The sequence below is a fragment of the Oncorhynchus nerka genome, linkage group LG21, assembly GCF_034236695.1.
Source record: "Oncorhynchus nerka isolate Pitt River linkage group LG21, Oner_Uvic_2.0, whole genome shotgun sequence".
NCBI lineage: Eukaryota > Metazoa > Chordata > Actinopteri > Salmoniformes > Salmonidae > Oncorhynchus > Oncorhynchus nerka.
Window position 1 is genome coordinate 2,329,443 of NC_088416.1, and position 25,574 is coordinate 2,355,016.

Here is a 25,574-nt window from a genome sequence, read left to right on the forward strand (position 1 = left end):
ATGCAACAATAACTAATATTGCATCATATAACAGCACTCACAGCTTTCCAAGAAAACAAAACCAGACATTTATGGTCTTTTTACATATATTTGAGGCGAAAGCGGGAGGGAGCATCAGCCTTCTCAAATGAACAGTAAAGTTGATTGCATTTGTTTTGAAACTGGGCTGTCTCCCGGGCAGCAGCCAGGTACCCCGTTCAAAGCCCATGGCGAAGTCAAATCAAATTTATTTGTCACATACACATGGTTAGCAGATGTTAATGCGAGTGTAGCGAAATGCTTGTGCTTCTAGTTCCGACAATGCAGTAGTAACCAACGAGTAATCTAACCTAACAATTCCAAAACTACTACCTTATACACACAAGTGTAAAGGGATAAAGAATATGTACATAAAGATATATAAATGAGTGATGGTACAGAACGGCATAGGAAAGATGCAGTACATGGTATCGAGTACAGTATATACATATGAGATGAGTAATGTAGGGTATGTAAACAAAGTGGCATAGTTTAAAGTGGCTAGTGATACATGTATTACATAAAGATGCAGTAGAGGATATAGAGTACAGTATATACATATACATATGAGATGAGTAATGTAGGGTATGTAAACATTAAGTAGTATTGTTTAAAGTGGCTAGTGATATATTTTACATCAATTTCCATCAATTCCCATTATTAAAGTGGCTGGAGTTGAGTCAGTGTGTTGGCAGCAGCCACTCAATGTTAGTGGTGGCTGTTTAAGTCTGATGGCCTTGAGATGGAAGCTGTTTTTCAGTCTCTCAGTCCCTGCTTTGATGCACCTGTACTGACCTCGCCTTCTGGATGATAGCGGGATGAACAGGCAGTGGCTCGGGTGGTTGTTGTCCTTGATGACCTTTATGGCCTTCCTGTGACATCGGGTGGTGTAGGTGTCCTGGAGGGCTGGTAGTTTGCCCCCGGTGATGCGTTGTGCAGACCTCACTACCCTCTGGAAAGCCTTACGGTTGTGGGCAGAGCAGTTGCCGTACCAGGCGGTGATACAGCCCAACAGGATGCTCTTGATATTGCATCTGTAGAAGTTTGTGAGTGCTTTTGGTGACAAGTCGAATTTCTTCAGCCCCCTGAGGTTGAAGAGGCGCTGCTGCGCCTTCTTCACAACGCTGTCTGTGTAGGTGGACCAATTCAGTTTGTCCGTGATGTGTACGCCGAGGAACTTAAAACTTACTACCCTCTCCACTACTGTCCCATAGATGTGGCTAGGGGGGTGCTCCCTCTGCTGTTTCCTGAATTCAACAATCATCTCCTTTGTTTTGTTGAGGTTATTTTCCTGACACCACACTCCGAGGGCCCTCACCTCCTCCCTGTAGGCCGTCTTGTCGTTGTTGGTAATCAAGCCTACCACTGTAGTGTCATCAGCAAACTTGATGATTGAGATGGAGGCGTGCATGGCCACGCAGTCGTGGGTGAACAGGGAGTACAGGAGAGGGCTCAGAACGCACCCTTGTGGGGCCCCAGTGTTGAGTATCAGCTGGGTGGAGATGTTACCTACCCTCACCACCTGGGGGCGGCCCGTCAGGATGTCCAGTACCCAGTTGCACAGGGCGGGGTCGAGACCCAGGGTCTCGAGCTTAATGACGAGTTTGGAGGGTACTATGGTGTTGAATGCTGAGCTGTAGTCGATGAACAGCATTCTCACATAGGTATTCCTCTTGTGGGTTAGGGCAGTGTGCAGTGTGGTTGCGATTGCGTCGTCTGTGGACCTATTTGGGCGATAAGCAAATTGGAGTGGGTCTAGGGTGTCAGGTAGGGTGGAGATGATATGGTCCTTGACTAGTCTCTCAAAGCACTTCATGATGACGGAAGTGAGTGCTACGGGGCAGTAGTCGTTTAGCTCAGTTACCTTAGCTTTCTTGGGAACAGGGACAATGGTGGCCCTCTTGAAGCATGTGGGAACAGTAGACTGGGATAAGGATTGATTGAATATGTCCAAAAAACACACCAGCCAGCTGGCCTGCGCATGCTCTGAGGACGCGGCTGTCAGCTCAGAACAAAAGTGATGTAATTAAGCACGTGGAGAAATGAGTGTTGCAAAAGTGATTGCTTTTGCTAAAAACACTTTATCTGCCTTCCCAAAAAAAACTAGTTTGAAAAATTCAAACATACATTATTTTATGGAAGAGAAGTATGTTTCTGGACCATGCTACCTTGTCGACTACATGATCGAGCAGCACAGATTAGTGTTGGATTTGTGAAGGGCGCTCCTCCCTCACCACTTTTGCCCGTTAATGTCAATGGCCATAAACCAGTGTCCCGCAGCACAGCATCATCGAATCCGCTCATCAGTTCCTTCGAATGGGGACTCTGGTTTGGGCTGGGTGTGGCGTGTTCGGTCACATCTTTTGTTCCATGTGCGCAACGTGATGGGTGTTGAGATGCATTGTTCACCATCAGTCACTTTGCAGGCTGACCTATGGTGAAGCAAAAAGAGCCAGCTGGCTCTTACCTCAGCCAATAATATTTGAGAGCGAGGACAGGCATGAATGAAAAAGAACAGTGGTTTAATATTCAATTCTTTGTAGTAATAAAGCAATAATAAACACAATAAAGTTGTAAAAAGAAGGATTACCTAAGTGATTGTTAAAAGTAGTGTTTAATATTTCTGTAGTCACCATTATCTTCATACAAACATACCAAGCAGTCACCATGCATCTTAAGTGATTTTCCTTCTGTAAAATGAGATTATCATACAATTCAAGTCTAAAATCACAGTTGACATTGACACATATGACACTGTCTGAAATATGCATACATAAGCGTGATTTTCACCTCACCACTATCATCATCAGAATTTTTCTGTAAAAATATATAACTTATGAATTGACTCATACCACCAGTGTTAAAAACATTAACATCACCAGTCACCAGTCTCTTTCCTGAGGTTCCCTGAAAGGTATTCCCAGATGGGTGAAGATTTCCTTCTCAGTGAGCGTGGGTCGTGGTGTCCCCCCATAAACCTTCAAACTTCCTTGTCTCAACATGTCCCTGTTCAATGAGTGCTCTGATAGGCTCATGCGTTTTGTCTTGACCAATGCCCTCATAGAGCGGTTAAAATGTGCCGAGCCGGTGAAGTACATGAGGGAGCAGGCGAACTCGCCGTAGGGCACCACGATGACGTCGAGGCGGCGGTGGAGCCGGCCAGGTCCTGGCAGACGACACACACCCATGTACTTCTTATGCTCGCCACTCTCCTCATGGCTCACTAGGTCGTCCGTCAGGAAGCCTGAATAATTAAAAAAGAAAGAACAAGAACTGGGTCGTATTCATTAGGGCACACTGTAGTACATTTTTTTGAAAAAGAAAACACAAACGATCATGCCTAGTGAATTATGATCCAGCTCTCAGCTTATCCCACTATTAAATACTTTAAATGAAGAAATAAATGATGAATTCCCGAAAGAAGATGAATTGTCAATACAAGAGAGAAAAACTATTAATGTAGCTATAATTGGTTTGGGAATTCACCGATAGTTAATAAATCAAATGCCCTGTATTTGGACGTGTCCTCCTACCGCTCTGGTGGAGGCTCTGTAACACTTTGCTAAAGACACCCCGGTGGGACTTCCCATCTGGGTGAGAGATGAGGACGTCAACATCTCCACACGTGTCCTTCCCCCGGCGGTACGAACCACAGGCCATGGCCAACAGGCCAGGGTCCAGGAACTGAGCTGCCTCCTTCACCTATACAGTAGAAAAGGACAGGGATATGTTACCGTTTGTCATGGAATAACAGGGCTGCCTCCTTCACATATAGATACTGTACATGCACAACTTGAGAGGAACAAAGTTACAGTTTGCGATATCCAATAATTGTTTTGAGTTGGTAGCCTTTTACACTCGTACCTATACCCATATGTATAGGTGTTGAAAATGGCAGATTTGGGCACTAATAAGTGCCTAAATTGGGACGTAGTAGCTATACAGTAACTATACATGACATCAGAGCTCAGGCTCTGCGCTTCACAGCGCTGTATGGGTTTGGACTGACAGCCGTTCTGAACTCGAGCACCGCGCGTGTTAAGAAGTTGCCCCACATCTCTCCCAGTACTTGGGCAAAATGTTTTTTTTTTTTGTTCTCTTAGTGAGGGAAATGCTGTAAGTTAAGAGGACTCTATGTACTTTGAAAGATGAGACGATGAGGATTATTATAATAAATACCACTTTGATGTCACACAAGCCAAACACCCGTGAGTCCAAATGTGCACTTCACATTTCCAAATCATAAAACTCATGGCATATACAGTGTCAGCGTTTATGATCACTATGTTTGATGTTACAAGATGACATGGCGACATACCCTGGGTTGTTCTGAACAGAATGAGCCTGTTTGTAATTCTGAAGATAATTTGCCACCTGAAAGCACTCATGACTCCTTTCTATGCTCACCAAAATTACAATCCGTTTCTCTGGATGACCTGGTGAAAGCCTAACTTATAACTTAGCTAGTCATGTTGCTAATAGAGCAAGCTTTCAAATCATGCCCACCTGACCCAGATTGTGAATTATGATAGACTGTTTTGGGATTGTGTAAACAGCAACAGTAAATTGTGTGATGGCGGGAATGCAAGGTTGTGTTTTAAACTAAACAACTACAAGTGTGCTTGCTCTAGTTTCTCAATGTTACAGCTAGGAGAGGTAAAAACATTTTTTTTTAAGTACCTTACAGTTGAAGACTTCTTTGATTCATAAAAGTGCATTGAAATTGCTTAGGAACTGTGCACACTTTGGATAGGTGTGTGGCAACTGGAGACACTAGTTAGTCCTCTCACTCAAACTCTTGTAATTGTTTTGTCTTATGTTGCACTTAACACTATTCCCGAAAAATGCGGGGTATCATGTTACAGAATGTATCCAGAGTATTTTCAGATTTCGTTATCAACAAATGCGGTGAAAAGTACAGTAAATGTAAAATGCACATAAAATCAACAGTGTAATGTTTGGATTCAGTCTTGTGTCAGGTGAACTGTTGTGTGCTCACCTTTGGTCTAATAATTTTCACATCATCTCCAAACTGTTCCCTTTCAATTGCTACCATGGTTATGCATGTGCTTTTCATATTTCTTCTGTAAAAAGCATTTAAATTTAGCCCAATCCAAATAGGCCAATTCCCACAAGTGTAACGGGTTAATGACTGAATTATTCCAGTCTGGGCCATGTTTGTGCTTATTTACGATATTGTAGTCGCATTCTCATTAAATATTCATTGTATGGCAAAAAAATAAAATAAAATAAGGCTTAATTAATTCATTTAGACTACATTTTCAACATATTGAGACAACCTAACTGATAAAACGGCATAGTTTTGATTTGTAAAGCTCAAATTAGAGTATAGTCTTGCACATCATGATATGTCATCAATGTCAAATATCACAATATTCAATTTAAGCATAAAATCGCCCAAATCTAGACCATACTGAATTAACTTCATTTCACATTCAGTGAAAAATGTTACTGTTTGGGATACAATATATGGTGGGGGCTATCTCACCTATACATTTACAACAGGACAGGGACATTTTGATTGTTTGAAATACAGTCAAATCTGCGGTGGGGGGGTAGCCTGGGAATCCAAGTTGAATAGTTGTTTCCCTATTGTTTTTCTGATACACTATTGTGTTTCACTATTGGCTCAGTTAAAAAACAACTGTGAAAAAGAGCAATTCAGCTTGGATCCCAGACCAGTAGTGGGGAGGACCACTTTGCATACAATGTATTTATCATGAATGGTTATGGGTTCTTGACTATGTTTCAACGTTTTCCCCAGTAATGTTCTCTCAGGGGCCTTCATTATAACAGAACGTTTGGTTTGTTTCTTGTTCATATTTGGACTCAAAATAAAATGTTGTACACGTGTTGAATCTTCAAGATAAGTCCTCAAATTGTATTTACATTACCTACTTGAAATTAGAAAAGGAAATGGTGTATTTTCATAAAGCCTTGCCGGTCAACAGGTAAGCATTTGCCGTATTCAAGCAGGCCAGATACATTTTGACGACACTACCTATTATTTTGACAAGCCACAAGTCAAAAGGACACATGCTATAGTCATCTTTCTAATCTGCACTTTGTTTCTGGCAGCCACGAAAGCAACAAGGAAATCCAATTAATACTATATGAAAACAACTGGCTTTGTACCCGGTGCTCCCAGTTACCAGGGCCGCGTTTCATTCCACGATTATGTTCCCTCCCCTTCACAGATCTGATAGGACTGGACTGGTGAAAGCAATAAGGCGGAATCATAGAGTTAGATAGAGGACTCATCTTTGTATCTGTGCAATTATACATGCGACAGCATGGAGCTATCTCCATTTAAAAGTAGTCAATTTTCTTCTTCATTGGCTGATTGCTCCCAACTCACAGGACTCCCCACGCAGTTGACTACTTTAAAGTGGTGGAAGCCCATGCTAAAACGGGTTATATCCATGATGAGTCCTCTACCTTTATGGGCGTAATCTAGATGAGTTTTTGCTTTACACCCACCCAGTTATCTCAGATCCATGAAAGGGAGTGAACGGAGGCAGAGGGGGAGGAAACACCTTTCTGGAATGAAACACAGCCCTGGTATCTGCTGACATACGATGCGCCAAGTTTCTAAGAGTGAGTTCCCTCCCTTTGGGATGCGGCCGGCAGGACTCTGACAGAGAGTGGGATGTCTGCTTTCTCCATCACACACAGACCAGGCTAGGAGAACTGGACTGACAGTGTGCTTAGGGGCCAAGGCAAACTTAAAACATCTGAACTTGACTTTGAGGTCCCGTAGCATTTCACTTTACAAGATCTCTTGTTCGCAAGGGGGTTAGAGTACAGGACTGGAGACACTTTTCTAAAGAAACTCTCTTAACCCCACTAGAAGTGGGAAGAAGAGGCCCGTTTAGTCTATAACTAATATAATGTTTGAAGGTTACATTTTAACATTGATTGACCTTTAATTTGGGTGCTTGAGACAATAAAAGGGAGATGTGTTACCGTTTCTTCAATGGCGGCTGCCTCTTTTCTGGGCATCCGGTCCAGAAAGTCGTCGTAGTGTTTGAGTCCAATTATTTGGCTGTGGTTCAGATTGGCCTTGGTGCGGATGTCCTCCAAAGTGCTGAATCCCTAAAATGGAAAATATATATTTTTTAATCTCATGTCAAATCGATTTGTATCACACCATCAAACACTAAAATAACTGCACGATCCACAATACAAAAATAACAAATCTTACACAGGCATAGCAGTGTTGCATGCAAAATCAGAGAGCGAGAAAGAGAGACACACACAGACAGAGAGACTGACTGTGTGACAACCAACACCCTCTAAGATCAATCCATCTAACCTGTGTGTACCAAAGCTGGGCAGTCTTGGCCCCTGCCCCCCAGATATTGGTGAACATCTCCAGTACTGGCACTGCCTCTCCCAAGTGATCTATCTTACAGAGGTGCCCACTCTCCATGACCTTGTCAGCCATTTCTTGCCAATGCCCTGGATCTTACAGGCCTCCTGAAATTTGAGGCATGGTTTAGTCACATGGTTTAGTCCATTACAAGGAGTTAAAAGGCCCACTGCAGCCATTTTAATACTAATATAAAATCTTTCTGGATAGAAAATTATGTACCTTACTCTAATAGTTTTCCATTCAAATGGTCAAAAATCAACAAAAATAGCTTTTAAGCAAAAAAACTAATTTTCTGAAGCAAGAATTTAGCTACTACTTTAATTACTATGATTTTTGTATTTATATTGCAAGAAATGGCAGTTACAGGTGTTAAAAAACGCCAAGTTCAAACGGGGGGCACTACCCTCCTCCAGGCCCCCCCCGCCGGTACTCAGCAGCACAACCTTGTTTAAAGAAAACTTGTCAAACCATGCAAAACATGCTGATTAGAAGGTCCTGTGTAGATTGTGTTTTCAACAAACGAAGCAACTATCAGGAAATAACATTGATCACATAGTCACACTAACTCCACTATACACGTCAAGTTGCTTTTCCATCAGCATCTCATCAATGTGACGTTTTACTTGCTACACAGAGCACGTTGTTTTGAGAGCGGAGAGGAGCAGAGCGGGAGTGTCTGTATTCTATTTTTCCTACTAAACTATACCATATTAATTGATTATGCATAAGTACAATAGCTTTTGCTCAGTTTTTTGCAGGTACTAGTGGTTGAACTAAATGATCCTCTCATTTTACAAGTTGCTAGATAGTCAATGTAGCTAGCTAACTAGTAGTAGCAGCTTCGTAACTTCATAAATCTATGTAAAATAACCATCGGTGTATAGCTGAGGCCATATGCAACAATAATCAACTATTTCTCATTATCTCAATTCGCAAGATAGAATGAAGTTGATTCTTGAGCTTGACGTAACACGCAGCGTTCATTGATTTAAAAGGAAGCATTTCCTCAATGACTTCATCAGCTGTTGTACAATATGATACAAAACACAGTAAAAACAGCATTTTTACTGCACTGGGCCTTTAATGACTCCTTTCAGGACACCTGAAATTGAACCAGCAGCAATCAATTTATGCATCCATCAATACACGATTTATGCATCCATCTTGTCAATAACAGGGATGCAGTTGCGTAAACCAACCAACCAATCAGCCACATTTCACAATGTTTGCAATTGTGCGAATAGAGAGACAGCAATGAATTATGCTGACACAAATACAAAATGGCTGACCATAATCACCAACTATACAGATATGGGACTAAATAACCTACCTCATAGGACGTGATAGGCTTGTGGTAGCTCTTGAGGGCGTTGACGGGTTTGGAGTAGCAGTGCTCTCCATCTGTCCCCCTGGTGAGTGTAGGCCTTGGCCAGCACCTCCAGTTTATCGGTGATGTGCTTGATGTGGTTGTCAACCTTGGACTGGGAGGACTGGGCACACACCCACTTCCCTGAGAGAGGCTTCTGTTGGGGGTATGAGGGGGCAGTGGCAGTACTGGGGGTCTCTTCTTTGGGGTGCAAGCCACTGATCAGAGCCTCCAGATCGCTCTGGGAGACGCCATATTCGTCTTTGAAGTCATCTTTAGTGTCTTGGACCTATGGATACATGAAGTAATGAAGTGTATGATTAGGGCCAGAATAAGCTGAGTACGTCTTCTTTGACACCGTCCTTTGTAGTATCCATGTCTTTGTCTGGGTTGAGTAGGCTGTAGTCTGCTTTATCCAGCAGTCTCTGCTCACTGATGCATAAGCCAGGTGCACTTCAACAGATAAACTCCAGAGGGCAACCTGTCCACTTTGAGCAGCCTGAGAGCCCTGTCACAGTCCATACTGTCATCCACTACTACATAGGTGACTGTGGGACAGAGGGAACTCTCCGTTTGGCCTCCATTCTGGACAATCTGTTTCTGGAAGATCTGACGCTCCCGTTGCCAGCTGGTAATATGTGTACGGTGACGCCCTGGAAAGCACTCCCTGAAATGGGATTGTGAAAAAGTAGTTTTACACACACAGGGCTTGTTCAACATTGACTGCTGACTGATCTACCGTTATAAAATCATTATTATTTGTAGATCTTTCAATCAGTCACAATTTGTCCAAAATGCATTACGAATGTGATGCTCTCAAACACGGCCCACACCTGTAACAGGTAGTTTCATCAGACTTCCTCTGTGGTGGGGGGGAATCCTTTCCCTCACGTGCCCCTGCTCTCTTCACTTTGGGGAAAGCTTTCATAATTCCGTAGGCAGACATTTCGCCAGGGAAAGGGGAGCTCTGAAAAATATAGAACAGAATGTGACAGCTGACACTGGCTAGCTAGCTAACTTTAGCTGACTAGCTAAGTTAGCTAGCAAGCAGACAACAACAACGGCATTTAACTGTTTTGAACAGCTGGGATTCACTCACTCCACTGAAATATGTTACGTTATATATTTATAAACTAATTTACTATCATTGGTCGATAAACTCTTGAAAATGCATATGTTTTACCCCTTTGGACGACCAAAACACAAACCAATGTGACAATGCAGATGGTTTAAAAATAATTAAACTTCCGGTACGTTATAGACCTATTTTTAGTTCTTGCACGACAAAGTTACATATTTTTCGAGAAAATATTGTAAAACATTATGTATTATTTATTGAGTAAATGTAAACATGTTTTGGACAGATTATGGAGTTTTAAAAAAGGAAAAAATAATTAAACGTTTCACGATGACCTCCGTTGCCGTGGCTACACGTGATGTTTAGGAAGTGTCCGTTTTTTGCAATATGGCTGTGCAGAGCTGGACAGCTCTCCTAAAAGCATCCACGAAAACCGCTTTAATACACGATGGTGAGTGAAACAGAGAGATGCAGACAAGTTATCATCATTATTGTGTTTTGTATCACAACATTTACCTGTACATTCATCTAGTAAGACTTCAGTGTCCATTATAAGCTCGCTAGCATTAGCTGCAAACTACCACTAACCTTCACTTTGCCTAGCAAATCTGTTCAGCAAAGATGACAGCTAGCTAATTCCCATTTAAATGCATTTCTATTGGTGCTTTGCAAACCTCTTTCCAGGGAAAAGGAAGATACACTATCTCTTTACAGATGGGAAAGAAATGGCAGAAGAATATGACTTGACAACAGATGAGCTCATTGGTAAGCTTGTTTCAGATTAGACAACATCTTCTAAAAAAGTATCCTGCAGTAGCTACATTGCTTCCTGTGCATTATATTATTTCCACTCTCAGCTGTTGTTACTTACATGTATTCTTACTTTGCAGTACGAAAGTGGCGTTCGAAAAGCACCTTGAAGGGACAGGGACCATGGGAGATAGAAGTTGGAGAGCCAGTCCCAACTACTGTAGCCTGTTTGGAATCAGATGTTATCAAGGAAAACTGTTCAAACGTGAGTTGTATTATACAATATTTACATCTGTTATATTTCAGGCCATGATCTAAATTGCTAATTGATTCTCGTTCACTATCACCAACAGTACTCATCCAAATGTGTCAACTAATACTTTTCCGATCCTGGAATTAACTTCATTTTCATCATTTCACTATTAAATTAATCGTCAATCTAACCGTATGCATTTAACAGTACAATGCTCTGTTGTATTTCCTCAGCCTGTATTTATGCGCAAAGACACAAAGACCAGTTTCCTGTGGAGAGTCCGGAACCTTCCGTACCCCAAAGAGGTCTACAACATTTCAGTGGAGCCTGATCAACGATGCTGCATCATACGAACAAACAACAAAAAGTAACATCCGAATAGCCTCTATTCCACTCTCATGCCAAAATGGCTTTACTAGTTATGCATACAGTTATGTTTCCCCTCCTTAGAAATCTACTGATAAACTGCTAGGCCTATATCACTTCAGATATCATTAACTACAGGTCCCTGAAAAGTGATACCACATTCAAAGTCTATATAATTTATACAGTTGTAACAACTTCACAATGGAGAAGGCATCCTTTATTTTCTTTGTCAGTGCTTGTTACAGTTCCGCATATGTAAGTGAGGCTGGCTCTCCTATAGGTGGCGCTGTTGACAAACATATTGATCTCTTGCCTTCAAGAAACCCTTTTCTCACTGCGGTGTGTTATCCTTTGCAGGTACTACAAGAAGTTTAATGTTCCTGATCTGGACCGAAGCCAGCTGCCATTGGATAGTTCCGCGCTCAACTTCACCCATGCCAATAACACGTTAATTGTCAGTGTAAGTACTCCTGACAACAACAACAACTAACAAACCAACTACAGTACTTCTCAAATCCCACCTTGGGTGATTTTACACTGCAAGTCTTATATCCAATATACAGAGACTGATAGGCAAACTATAAGTTGATACTGGAGACTAGATTGAAACTCTATTTTTGTATTCGTCTCACTTGTATCAGAACACGCCTATAAACTCAAGGGAATCATTGAATTACATAGAACAAACATTAGGATAGCCTACTAAGTATCTGATGAAGAGATCGACCGTTACTTTATGTGTATACCTATCATAATCGGTTTCTCTGTACTATTCGATTTCTTATTCCTTGTGTTTGTTCAAATTGGCACCCTATTCCCTATATATTGCACTACTTTTGAGCCCGACTCTGGTCGAAAGTAGTGCACTATATAGGGAATAAGAAGCTTCTGTTATCCCACTTTAGGTCAAACATTACACTACAGGATGTACGTGGAAGGGAAATGGGTTTCTGTAGAGGTAATGACATATTCTGCCTTTCAGCAATGAATTATGCCGACACAAATACAAAATGGCCGACCATAATCACCAACTATGCAGATATGGGACTAAATAACCTACCTCATAGGACGTGATAGGCTTGTGGTAGCTCTTGAGGGGTTGACGGCTTTGGAGTAGCCCAGTGCTCTCCATCTGTCCCCCTGGTGCGTGTAGGCCTTGGCCAGCACCTCCAGTTTATCTGTGATGTGCTTGTTGTGGTTGTCAACCTTGGACTGGGAGGACTGGGCACACACCCACTTCCCTGAGAGAGGCTTCTGTTGGGGGTCTGAGGGGGCAGTGGCAGTACTGGGGGTCTCGTCCTTGGGGTGCAAGCCACTGATCAGAGCCTCCAGATCGCTCTGGGAGACGCCATATTCGTCTTTGAAGTCATCTTTAGTGTCTTGGACCTATGGATACATGAAGTAATGAAGTGTATGATTAGGGCCAGAATAAGCTATCATGCAGTGACAGGGTTATGGTTAATGGTTATGTGGTCGCCAACCTACAGTCTCTGTTGACTCATTTGGTTGTATTTCATCAGAGATTGGCTGCTTCATGTCCTGTGTGGCTGGGAGTGGGATTTTGTTGAGTACGTCTTCTTTGACACCGTCCTTTGTAGTATCCATGTCTTTGTCTGGGTCGAGTAGGCTGTAGTCTGCTGTATCCAGCAGTCTCTGCTCACTGATGCATAAGCCAGGTGCACTTCAACAGATAAACTCCAGAGGGCAACCTGTCCACTTTGAGCAGCCTGAGAGCCCTGTCACAGCCCATACTGTCATCCACTACTACATGGGTGACTGTGGGACAGAGGGAACTATATAGGGAATAAGAAGCCTCTGTGTTATTCCACTTTAGGTCAAACATTACACTACAGGATGTACATGGAAGGGAAATGGGTTTCTGTAGAGATAATGACATATTCTGCCTTTCCTTTCAAGTACAAGAAGCCCAAGGAGATATTAACCCTTGAGCACGAGCTACTCCGGGAGGTGAAGAAACTGAAGGGAACCAATGAAGGGGACGTCGACTGCAAAACACAATGAAGTCCCAGTGTGGATCTGATGGGGTGTCACTCAAACAAGTCGTTTTTGATTTGCACTGGTGATGCAGTATCCTGTATGTTTTCTACTCTGATTTCTGATTCTCAATGGGATTCCACTATTGAAAAAATGTTGCGCAGTGCCTTTTCCATACTTTCCATTGTGTTTATTGCGGTCGGTGGGGGGTGATGTGGGATTGAGACAGTGAATTACAAACATAGTTACTTGTTTAAACTTGTTAGTTTTTGATGGAACACTTACAAGTGTTCTGTCAAAAAGGTATTTGAGAAATGTCACTGCTGGTCTGTAAAAAGTTCTGAATTGTTGTTGTCGAGATACGAACACTTATTGGGTGTATTACGTGATGTTGTCCTTTGAAGATTAATACAATTCCATAACATTGTTAACTGTCTCTACATCTCTCCTTTCCCTCAACTATGCAAACTATTAGTTGTTAAAATAGTCCAAACGCAGAGAGTTCATCCCCCTCCCACAATTCTTGGTCTCCTTCCCTTGTAAAACACTTTAACACACAATGCCTTTTCCCTATTCTTTCCACACACACAAACACACACACACACTTTTCTCGACGGGGTCGCCCTTACAAGCACGTCCCATTTGTGTTAACTGATTACCCTTATGCTCATGATTGTGCAGCCCAGAGTAGGCCACCCTGAAAGCCATTATGGCCGAGCTAGCCAGTACTAGCAGGTCTTACTGGTCCCCTGAGCCTCGCCCTGTCCTCCAGGGGGTGACTTTACTGGCCCAGAGTCCTCCAACAAGTCCTCTCGCAAACCCCAAGACTGGGGATAGCCAAGGATAGGTATGGAGCTTGGATGACAGAAGCACTATATTACTGGGAAGTGAACAAGTCGTATGCTTCTTTGTAAATATAGGTTCTTGCATGACAGCAGTACTGAATTACTGCAAAGTGGGAAAAGGTTGTAGTCTCTTTTGTAACTCGAGTACCACGGTGAGCCACAATGACAAACGTTATCTGACTGAATGCTTGCTAACGTTGACCAACAAACTCTAGGGAGATGAGTATCAAGACATATCTGACTAAGCTAATACGACTGACGTTTGACCATCAAAGTTTGATTGAATGAAACGAAAACTGAAGTGAAGTTTTACTGATTTACTTTTTAACACAATGTGTTATTGCCATAGCAGCTGACCTAGAGCAGTTCAAAACAAAACATAGATGCTGCGTGAAAAGAAAACAATGCTGCAAAAAAAGGAACAATTTCATTTAAATATAGATTCCTCTAACCTAGTGGTGATTCCTTGCATTTCTGGGACTCTATGTGCCTAACCAAGTGAGCAGTACAAGGGCTAAACACAGCGACTAAACCACAGGTCACTCACTATTGTGCTTTGCGTACTTCCTAAAGGGGAGGAGATATGTCATGGGATTTGGGAACCAGATCCAACCAAAGCATAAGATCTGAGAAATAAATTCTCAACTAATTTCTCAAATCAAGAGTTGCTGTTGGATTGCTTTGACTTTGTGTTGTCCAAATAAAATCTTGGACACGGAATGAAACGACCATTTGGAGGGTGATTTGCGTACACTGCTGTCTTTTCTCATTTGGCAGAGCAGGATAATGCTTCAATTAAAGTGCACGACGTGTCCTAGTAGCCATGAGGATAGCCATTTATTTCTCAATGGGAGTAACAATAATAACACTAAAAGTTCAGTTTTTACCGTCAGATTTATGGAACCTTTTTGATCACAGCTTTTAGTTGTTCATTTGTTTGCAAGACCTCAAAGCTGGCGGCGCCTGGCGCTTAGCTATACTGCAAAACCATTCGTCAAATTTAGAATCCGACCCTTAGCAAACAACCAATAGGACATCCAGACTTCAAACAGTGAGAAAGAGAGAGGAAGGGAATAGAGCGAGAGAGAGGGTCTGCTCTGATTCTGTTGTGTTGCCAGGCCGACCGGGTCTTCTTCCCCGTCATCTGATTCTGTGGTGCAGCCAGGCCGACCGGGTCTTCTTCCCTGTCATCTGATTCTGTTGTGTTGCCAGGCCGACCGGGTCTTCTTCCCCGTCATCTGATTCTGTGGTGCAGCCAGGCCGACTGGGTCTTCTTCCCTGTCATCTGATTCTGTTGTGTTGCCAGGCCGACCGGGTCTTCTTCCCCGTCATCTGATTCTGTGGTGCAGCCAGGCCGACCGGGTCTTCTTCCCTGTCATCTGATTCTGTTGTGTTGCCAGGCCGACCGGGTCTTCTTCCCCGTCATCTGATCCTGTGGTGCAGCCAGGCCGACCGGGTCTTCTTCCCTGTCATCTGATTCTGTGGTGCAGCCAGGCCGACCGGGTCTTCTTCCCCGTCATCTGATTCTGTGGTGCAGCCAGGCCGACCGGGTCTTCTTCCCCGTCATCTGATCCTGTGGTGCAGCCAGGCCGACCGGGTCTTCTTCCCTGTCATCTGATTCTGTTGTGCTGCCAGGCCGACCGGGTCTTCTTCCCCGTCATCTGATCCTGTGGTGCAGCCAGGCCGACCGGGTCTTCTTCCCTGTCATCTGATTCTGTTGTGCTGCCAGGCCGACCGGGTCTTCTTCCCTGTCATCTGATTCTGTTGTGCTGCCAGGTCTTCTTCCCTGTCATCCGATTCTGTTGTGCTGCCAGGCCGACCGGGTCTTCTTCCCCCTGTCATTTGGCCTCTGCCGGTCATGCTCAGTTGCTCCTGGGAAAGAGAGGAGGGTTTCTTTCTGCCACGTCCTTTCATTCCCGAACGCCTCTTCCCAGCCATTCCCCTTCTTTCAGCCGGTGCCACATTTTGCCACACTGAGCCCTGGTGCTCTTTCGCTTCTCTCCCTCCCTCCCTCCCTCCCTCCCTCCTGTGAGACTAGCTTCTTTTTTGATAACTGACCCCTCCTCGTGTTATTATTCGAACCCACTATTGTATCACATGTCCTTTTATATGAGGGCCACAAAGGGCCCATTTGATCACAGGGTTACGGTGTGTGATCGTGAGAAATGCATCTACATGGTGGTAACCTTTGTCTCGAAACAAAATTGTGGGCTGACCTCATCTGCTTTTAATGCATAGCCCCAACTATTCAGGCCCAAGTCTCACTTGCTGAGCACATTGAATTGCAGTAGCCTGTCACAGATATTGCCCATCAGTTATCTGGGGCTCCAGTTTTTTAGGCAACGTTAGAACCTTTTGGGACCCCAAAGTGACCCAGCTATAAAAATGGTTAGAAACGGCGCATTAACTCAAACTTCTTTTGTGATTTTAATACACACTCTACAATAAATATTTCCATCATTTAAACGTATTTTACAAATCTTCCAATTAAAAATATATTCATATATGTAGAAAACAGATGAACGAAAATGGCCTCCTAAATGCTAAATAATGTGTTTTACATGTATTCACTGTTATTTAGTTGATGCAACCACATGATGATCCAAAGATAGCTGCCATGTAATGTGTATTCATTATTTCTCTCTCATAACATCCTCTCTTTATAGCTGTGTAGGGTTATCACTAAGCCCAAGATGTCCTTTCATTCATTCAAATCTCATCGAGTGCTTGAGCACTAAAATCGTCCTCTGGTTATAAAAACTCATTCCTACGAATAAACCTCGGTCTGACGTAGCAGATTAGATAGTCTACTCATTGTTTTAGACACAATCAGGTACAAAACATAACAAAAGGAGTCCTTGCAAGGAGCAGAAATGTGGTAGTGGTATTTTAGTTTGGTGTGTTCCCCTCCCTCCCTATGCTTCCTCTTCTTCTTCGTCTGTTCTTTCCTCAGTGGGCCCCTGAGCTGTGGTGATGGGTATGTTTAGTCCTCCGGGGGTGGAAGGGGACCACGGGGAGGGGGAGGACATCAAAGGGCTGGGTGTCACCCAGGAGGTGGCCCTTGGGCTGGCGTTTCATGAAGTGGGCCTCCCTCTGGTGTTGCTTGGTCCTGGAGGCCTTGCGGGGCCTTCCTTTACGCGTGAAGGCCATGTACCAGCCCTCATATTTAGCGTTCTGGAGAGCAGTGTAGTTGTTCTCCAGAACGATCTCTGTGAAGATGCAGTCTTTGCCGCGACCCTTCCGCTGTTAGAGAGAGAGAGGGAGGGGGGTGGGGGTGAGGGTGAAAGACAGAATGACGGAATGATTTAGGGGGTCAGTCTCTGAGGATGTTAAAATATTGTTTTGACAAGTAAATGTCCTATCAATCCTTCAAGTTTCTTTCCAAATCATGTCCCAACTCCCTACAAGGGCTTTTCTGGTCATAACTCAAGTGAAGAGCCTTACACAGGACAGACATAACTTTTCCCTGAAACTTTGTACTCATGGTCACAGTCAAAATGATGACAGAACTTATTGAACTCAACCGACCTCCAGGGCTCACATGAAAAGAGATGTACATTTCAATGTGACTTCCCTAAATAGAGGATTAATAAATAAATTGAATGTTTACCTTGCCAATCAATTTCCCCGTCTTGTTCATGCAGATGTAGTAGCCCGTCTTTGCCCCTTTGATCCGAATACGACTACCAAACGTGTCCGTCTCCACCACAAGTTTGGCTAGAAAAACACAAAACACATCATATCTTTATTCAGCTCAGATACAATGCACAATGATTCTCAATCTTATGAGGTTATTCTATTTTGTGAACAAGATATGCATGCATTCGTAACTTTGAGCTAAAACCTTTGTGAAAAAATAATCCAATAGCGGTATCATTTGAGACTAAATTGAACTTGAAGACTGTGAGACTATGCCGGCCCAGTAGTATTGACGTGATGACATCAGAAAGGGTGTGAAGTTATTGTCATGACTGGTTCAGACGACTACATTTAACCTCAATCTAATAACCTTAAGTTAAGTATTATATTATAATGACTTTAGCAGAGTTCTACTACTCGTTATCATGGCATCAATCTTGCATGCAGCGGGGAGACAAGTATTGTATATGGCAAAACATTCAAACATAAATTCCATTCGAAACATTGGCTAAAAACACTCAAGTCTTTTAGAATAGCAGCAAGTGGCTTTGACTTTGCACTGAGCCATTGTCATTGAACGGCTATAAAATGCCGCGCTACGCTCCACTTAGATGATGGGGAGGAAGGAGGAACGAGGGAGTGAGAGAACATAGCGGTCAGCGACACAGCCACAAAAGCACCGAGCAGTGGTCAGATTTGGGCCTGCTACAAGAGTGACACCCACTTAGGACATGCACGCTCGAGCCAAGGCGAGCTGTGTGTGTGTGTGTGTGTTTGAGGGAGAGGGAGATGAAGAAAGAAGAACAGAGAGAGGAAAGAGGGGATAAAATGAAGATGCTGACTTCACCGCTCTTTATAAACCGAGTCATACATTGAGTTGTAAAGCAGTGAAAATTGCTCATTAAATGACACTCCAAAAGGCAGGCAGCAGGCTTAGGGAGAAATAGATGGTTGTGGTGGAAAGATGGCTAGACAGACCAAAAAAATACTTTGGTGACAGGAATTTGCTCCCTTTAAATTTCAGACAATTCTTTCCTTGAGGGGAGAGAAAAATCCCAACCTAGCATAGATTTAATCAAAACAGCTGTCTATATTGTACACTTTGTCCATAGGCTATACTCTAAGATTTTTTTTTCTTCTAAAATGGTTCTTTAACTGTTCCCATAGGATACGCCCTTTTGGTTCCAGGTAGAACCATTTTGGGTTACATCTAGAAACCTCTGTAGAAAGGGTTCTACATGGAACCCGAAAGGATTCAATCTGCAACCAAAAAGGGTTCTCCTATGGGGACAGCCGAATAACCTTTTAAGGGTCTCGATAGCACTTTTTTTCAAATAGTGCATAGGAGGCCTATGAATACGTCTAGACCACCACTGTTGAGAAATACACATGTTTAACTTCATGTGGATGAAACAGTGCGATGCGGTTGCCCTGGGGGAAATGTTGTGCTAATTATTCCACTTGGCAGAAATGTAGTTTACCCAAACCCTTCCAAAAACAATGCATTGTCTATAAGGGCCATTCAGCACCACTCTGGATAAGTGAGTTAAAACAATTCTGTTTTATCAATGACATTTATCACATTTTTGTAATTCTCGTGGCAAATGTCAATCAGTCACTGATATTTTAAACCACTAAATCTAATGTAAAAATGTCGTACTTTTTTTGGGGTATGTTTAAGCAGATATGAATGAATGAATTTATTTTGTGTTCAAAGGATGGACTTGAGAGAGCTACTGTGTATTTATAACATTTAAATATTTCGGTATTTGAATATTCATTGACATGTGTCCATCAAAGACCAGTGGGGGACAGAATTAAACAAAAACACATTCGCATCAAATAACTTTGGGTAAAAAAATAGGGCGTCTCAAGGTTATGAAAATTGCAAGTCATATGTCTTTCTTTCAGCCGCTTCTGAGAGGGTAAGCTACTCAGTAACTGTTTAAGAAGGTAGAAAGTAAGACGAGTTCTGATGTGTTTACCAGATATTCTGAGTGGGTTTCTCCCGAGAATCCCACTCCAGAACAATACTATATAATCCATTTCGAATGAATTTTCTCCCTCCCGCCTCCCACTCAAACCTAAACTTCTTCATGCTAAATAGAACTGTTTGCTTTTTAAATGGTAATATTTTCATAATATACCTACTTTTCTTCTCCAATAGGCCTACATGACTTGTAAATTGACGTGTCCATAAGTAGATTTAGGTCATTTCAAAATCTGGAATAAGCCTGTTAAATCCTACAATTATTACGGAAATGCCTAGGTCTACCTGAAGGCACCCATTTGGTGCTAGGCGTGATTTATTCGTTTCTTACCGTGCACAGCTCCGTCGTCGCCCATGGCATTCACTTTCTTATTGCCCAGAACCTGGACATGTTTACCGCTGGTCCGGCTGTAGAGCTGGTAGGTCCGAATCAACCGGCGGCTCATCCGGTCAGACAACCGGCACTGCTCGTTCACATGGTGCTTGAAATTAGGAGGTGGGGAGTGGGACTGCACTGTGTTCTATCAAACAAGAAAAACACATACAAAATAAATGCATGAATAAAAGCATTGAAGTAAAAAATTAAAGCATCAATGAGAGAATAGCCGAACTGATAATTAATGCGAATTGATGTTCAGTCTAAATGAATGAGAAGCAGATCAAGTTATTTTCCAACTAAAACATATATATTTCAATGAACACCAATCATATGCTTTTCATATGGGCTTAGGCTATAGGCATTTCAAAGGGAATTGCGGGCACATGGCTTTTAGAAGAGAAAAAGTGCCCTTGCACGGTGAGTGTTTGGGGAGATGCACGCAGCGAGTCCGCTGTCCTCACTCGAGAGGACATGCCTATGATAGGTTGTTTTACCACGAATGATCTTTCACCCCCATCTCCCTTAGCTATATCCCTTAACGATTATTTTTCAATTCAGCCATACGCCATCCCCATATGTTTTAACAATTACCTTTTAGGCTCGCTTTTACGTCTTTTCAAGATGTTTGACTTGTTGCCAATTGCTTAGGGCTCATAATAAAATGTTTTCATTGTTATTACACTTTTATTGCAGATATGCAAACGATTTGGATTAATATCAATAAGAATAAAAACGCTTGTAAATGGATATAATTAGTTGTATTGATGGACTGAAATCTTTTTAAGGGGCTATGAAATGTTATTGTATGCCCATTGCGCTGCAAACTTCATAAAAATGCATGCAAGTTCGTACCTGTGTGTAAAAACACAGCGCTAAGAACTGAAGTAACCTGAAACATAAAAAAAGAATAATATTTATGTTTCATATACATTTCCAAATATGTCAAGTAACTCTATAGGCCTATATTGCCAATTCCTTAAATCTTCAATTCAGTTCAGTAGTATAATAACTCACAGGTAGCCTAATCTCGATGTTCTAAGCCTCATATTGAAATAAGTCAAATATTTCTTCATGAATTCCACTATTCCAATTCCACATGAGTTCTCTGGGAAATAACAGTCCTTCCCAGCGGGAATTTCAGCATGGATTTGATCTCCCTTCTGTTACAGCTTATAAATTGATAGCCGGACGATGGAGATCCAGAAACAACTGACGGTTCGGGCCAATGTTCCAGGTAGGATTCACATTCACTCATTGACAGTATTCACAATAAAACGTTCCGGGACGATTTAAAGACGTTCAGGGGGCCATCCAGAATTACAAGTCCCAGGGATAGAGATCGCACTGTGATCAAGCGACCACCGTTATTCCACCAGTCGGTCAATTCCCTCTCGTGTCAATCATCCCTCCTCTGCAGAATTCAAGGTCTTCTTTGATGTTGCTTAGTAGAGATAATGTATATCCCGGTTGCTTTCGTGGAATTGCAATACATCCGTATGCACTGGTGGGATGGAATTATTACGCGTATGGAGATTAGCCTATTTGTATGCATATTTTACGCGCGACAGTGAGGAGATGCATGTCCATTCAATAAAAAATAAAAAGGTGAATCTTGCATAGATATTAATTAAAAATGGTAGCAAAATGTATAGTTCTATGTATTTGCAGGCACTGGTGATGTTCGCTGTTAGATGGTCGGTATAGCGGGGCTCCAATGTCAACCTCCCACACGTGTGTTTCTTGTGGTCCGGTTTACTTCAGAATACAGCGGCTCCTGCCCTCGACATTTAAATACTTTCACTTGCGAGAAAGGCAATATCCTTGCAGAGTGCAGGCGGAGCCTTTGGTGGGAGATAGCAACAGGCTGAGGAGGACTGAAAGTGGCATGTATTGATTGGCCCCCGAGCATGTTGAGGTATTAAACAAATATCAGGCACATTCATTGACTAGGCTTAGTGCCTTAATAGGCTACTTCCAGTGTTGGGATTGTTCCCGATTTCACAAGTTATCAAACATTCATGTTTCAGCTCAATTCTTGATAGATAAAACATGAACAATTATTTGTCAACTAATCAATCAACGAATTAATTTCCAATAAACCACGAATAAAGGTTAAATACAAATATGAATATAATGTAGATATTGGCCCTACTGCATCACACAAGAGAATAGCAAGGAAACAAAGCCTCTGTTCCTCTGTTCCCTACTTAAGAAAATATACAGCTACATTAACCTCTTTCCCTACTGCAGGTTAGTGGTTGTTTCATACTGGAGGTTAGTGGTTCATTCATACTAGAGGTTAGTGGATGTTTCATACTGGAGGTTAGAGGTGTTTTGAAGGACTCTGTTGCTATATATGACAAAACTGAAATGCTGAATTGCTTCAATGAGTACTTTGTATCATCTGGTAGGCTGTTTGATTCAGTGTCCTCTGTCTCTGTACAACCCTGTGTGGATGAACCAGTGTCCTCTGTCTCTGTACAACCCTGTGTGGATGAACCACTGAGAGCTGGTCAAGCTTTTTGCCATTCTCAGTGCAGGTGGTACATAAAGCCCTGAAATCCTTAGATCAGAGAAAGCCTGCAGGTCCTGATCTTTTGGATCCCTGCTTTTTAAATCTGGCAGCTGATTTCATAGCTGAACCACTTACATATCTGTTCAATCTAACCCTGGAATGTAATAAAATTCCAAAGATCTGGAAATCAGCATATGTCCTACCACTTTTAAAAGGGGGAGATCCAACTCTTTTAAATAATTATAGGCCATTCTCAAAGCTGTCACCCCTGGTGAAAAAACTTGAAATCCTTGTAAGTGAACAACTAAAAGAGTTTTTATTTACTAACTCTATTTGATCAATGTACCAATCGGGCTTCAGGAAGAAGCAGAGCACAATTACAGCAGCCATGAAGGTTTTAAATGATATCACTGAAGCTATTGACAAAAAAACAGCACTGTGTTCACTTTTTATTGATCTCTCTAAGGCTTTTGATACAGCTAATCATGCTATACCAAGGCAGAGATGATTGACTGTAGGTCTTTCGGAGCATGCAGTTGCATGGTTTGCTAACTACCTGTCTGATAGCACTCAGTGCACTCAATTTGATGGGCTTATGTCTGTTTCATACTGGAGGTTAGTGGTTAATTCAAACTAGAGGTTAGTCGTTGTTTCATACTGGAGGTTAGAGGTTGTTTCATAAAGCAGGTTAGAGGTTGTTTCATACTGCAGGTTAGTGATTGTTTCATACTGCAGGTTAGTGGTTGTGTCATACTGCAGTTTTGTGGTTGTTTCATACTGGGAGTTGGTGGATGTGTCATATTGAATGTTGGTGGTTGTGTTGTACAGGAGGTTAGTGGTCGTTTCATACTGCAGGTTGCTGGTTGGTTCATACTGGAGAATAGTGGTTGTTTAATACTAGAGGCTGGTGGTTGATTCATACTGCAGGTTAGTGGTTGTTTCATACTGTATATTGGTGGTTGTTTCATACTGTATATTGGTGGTTGTTTCATGCTGGAGGTTAGTGGTTGTTTCATACTGCAGGTTAAAGGATTTTTCATACTGGAGTTAGTGGTTGTTTCATACTGCAGTTTAGTTGTTGTTTCATACTGGAGGATAGTGGTTGTTTCATAATGGAGGTTAGTGGTTGTTTCATACTGCAGGTTAAAGGATTTTTCATACTGGAGTTAGTGGTTGTTTCATACTGCAGTTTAGTTGTTGTTTCATACTGGGGGATAGTGGTTGTTTAATTTCTAATGGTGGTGGATGTGTTATACTAGAGGTTAGTGGTTGATTCATACTGCAGGTTTGTTGTTGTCTCCTTCTGCATATTGGTGGTTGTTTCATATTGCATATTGGTGGTTGTTTCAAACTGTAGGTTAGTGGTTGTTTCTTATTTCACGGTTATGGATTGTTTCATATTGGATATTAGAAGATGTTTTATACTGCAGGTTAGTGGTTGTTTTATAATGAAGGTTAGTGGTTCTTTCTTACTTCAGTTTACAGGTTGTTTCATACTGGATGTTAGTGGTTGTTTCACACTGGAGGGTAGTGGTTGTTTCATACTGGAGGTTTGTGGTTGTTTCATACTGGACGTTAGTGGTTGTTTCATACTGGAGGTTAGTGATAGTTTCATACTGAATGTTGGTGGTTGTTCCATACTGCAGGTTAGAGGTTGTTTCATACTGCAGTCTAGTGGTTGTTTCATACTGGAGGGTAGTAGTTGTTTACATTGAATATTGGTGGTTGTTTTATACTGCAGGTTAGTGGTTGTTTCATACTGCAGTCTAGTGGTTGTTTCATACTGGAGGGTAGTAGTTGTTTACATTGAATATTGGTGGTTGTTTCATACTGCAGGTTAGTGGTTGTTTCATACTGCATATTGGTGGTTGTTTCTTTCTGGAGGTTAGTGGTTGTTACTTACTGGAGGTTAGTGGTTGTTTCTTGTTTCATACTGGTTGTTAGAGATTGTTTTGTAATGCAGGTAAGTGGTTGTTTCATTCTTCAGGTTAGTGGTTGTTTCATACTGGAGGGTAGTAGTTGTTTACAATGAATATTGGTGGTTGTTTCATACTGCAGTCTAGTGGTTGTTTCATACTGGAGGGTAGTAGTTGTTTACATTGAATATTGGTGGTTGTTTCTTTCTGGAGGTTAGTGGTTGTTACTTACTGGAGGTTAGTGGTTGTTTCTTGTTTCATACTTCAAGGTTAGAGATTGTTTCATACTGGAGGTTAGTGGTTGTTTCTTGTTTCATACTGGTTGTTAGAGATTGTTTTGTAATGCAGGTAAGTGGTTGTTTCATTCTTCAGGTTAGTGGTTGTTTCATACTGCCGGCTAGTGGTTGTTTCATTCTTCAGGTTAGTGGTTGTTTCATGATGGAGGTTAGTGGTTGTTTCATTCATGGTTGTTTCATTCTTCAGGTTAGTGGTTGTTTCATACTGCAGGATAGTGGTTGTTTCATAATGGAGGTTAGTTGTTGTTTCATTCTGGAGGAGGTCAGTGGTTGTTTCATACTGGAGGTTAGTGGTTGTTTCATACTGGAGGTTAGTGGTTGTTTCATATTGCAGGTTAGAGGTTGTTTCTTACTTCAGGTTAGTGATTTTTTCATACTGGAGGTTAGTGGTCGTTTTATTGTGCAGGTTAGTGGTTGTTTCATACTGGACGTTAGTGGTTGTTTCATACTGGAGGTTAGTGGTTGTTTTATTGTGCAGGTTAGTGGTTGTTTCATACTGGATGTTAGTGGTTGTTACATAATGGAGGTTAGAGGTTGTTTCATACTGGAGGTTAGTGGTTGTTTCATTCTGGAGGTGAGTGGTTGTTTCTTACTTCAGGTTAGTGATTTTTTCATACTGGAGGTTAGAGGTTGTTTCATACTGGAGGTTAGTGATTGTTTCATACTGCAGGTTAGTGGTTGTTTCATAATGGAGAATAGTGGTTGTTTAATACTAGAGGCTGGTGGTTGATTCATACTGCAGGTTAGGTTAGTGGTTGTTTTTCATACTGGA

At 42.1% G+C, this 25,574-nt stretch overlaps 2 protein-coding genes and 1 pseudogene across 2 annotated transcripts; 1 reads left to right on the forward strand and 2 right to left on the reverse strand.

The window, feature by feature from the left end:
- Positions 1–2,613: 2,613 nt before the first annotated feature.
- Positions 2,614–10,019, reverse strand: LOC115103678 (DNA polymerase lambda-like; annotated as a pseudogene).
- Positions 10,020–10,203: 184 nt separating this feature from the next.
- LOC115103677 (protein DPCD-like) lies at positions 10,204–13,653 on the forward strand. Its single transcript, XM_029624526.2, has 6 exons — positions 10,204–10,309; positions 10,543–10,623; positions 10,749–10,873; positions 11,095–11,228; positions 11,585–11,687; positions 13,145–13,653. Exons 1-6 carry the CDS (start codon positions 10,246–10,248, stop codon positions 13,247–13,249), a joined length of 612 nt encoding a protein of 203 aa, XP_029480386.2. The 5' UTR covers positions 10,204–10,245; the 3' UTR covers positions 13,250–13,653.
- A 2,842-nt stretch (positions 13,654–16,495) lies between these two features.
- LOC115103530 (fibroblast growth factor 8b-like) lies at positions 16,496–21,830 on the reverse strand. The gene is made up of 5 exons (XM_029624361.2): positions 21,090–21,830; positions 20,928–20,964; positions 20,028–20,217; positions 17,678–17,784; positions 16,496–17,310 (listed from the first exon to the last, which is right to left on the reverse strand). Exons 1-5 carry the CDS (start codon positions 21,146–21,148, stop codon positions 17,017–17,019), a joined length of 687 nt encoding a protein of 228 aa, XP_029480221.1. The 5' UTR covers positions 21,149–21,830; the 3' UTR covers positions 16,496–17,016.
- Between the last annotated feature and the right edge of the window lie 3,744 nt (positions 21,831–25,574).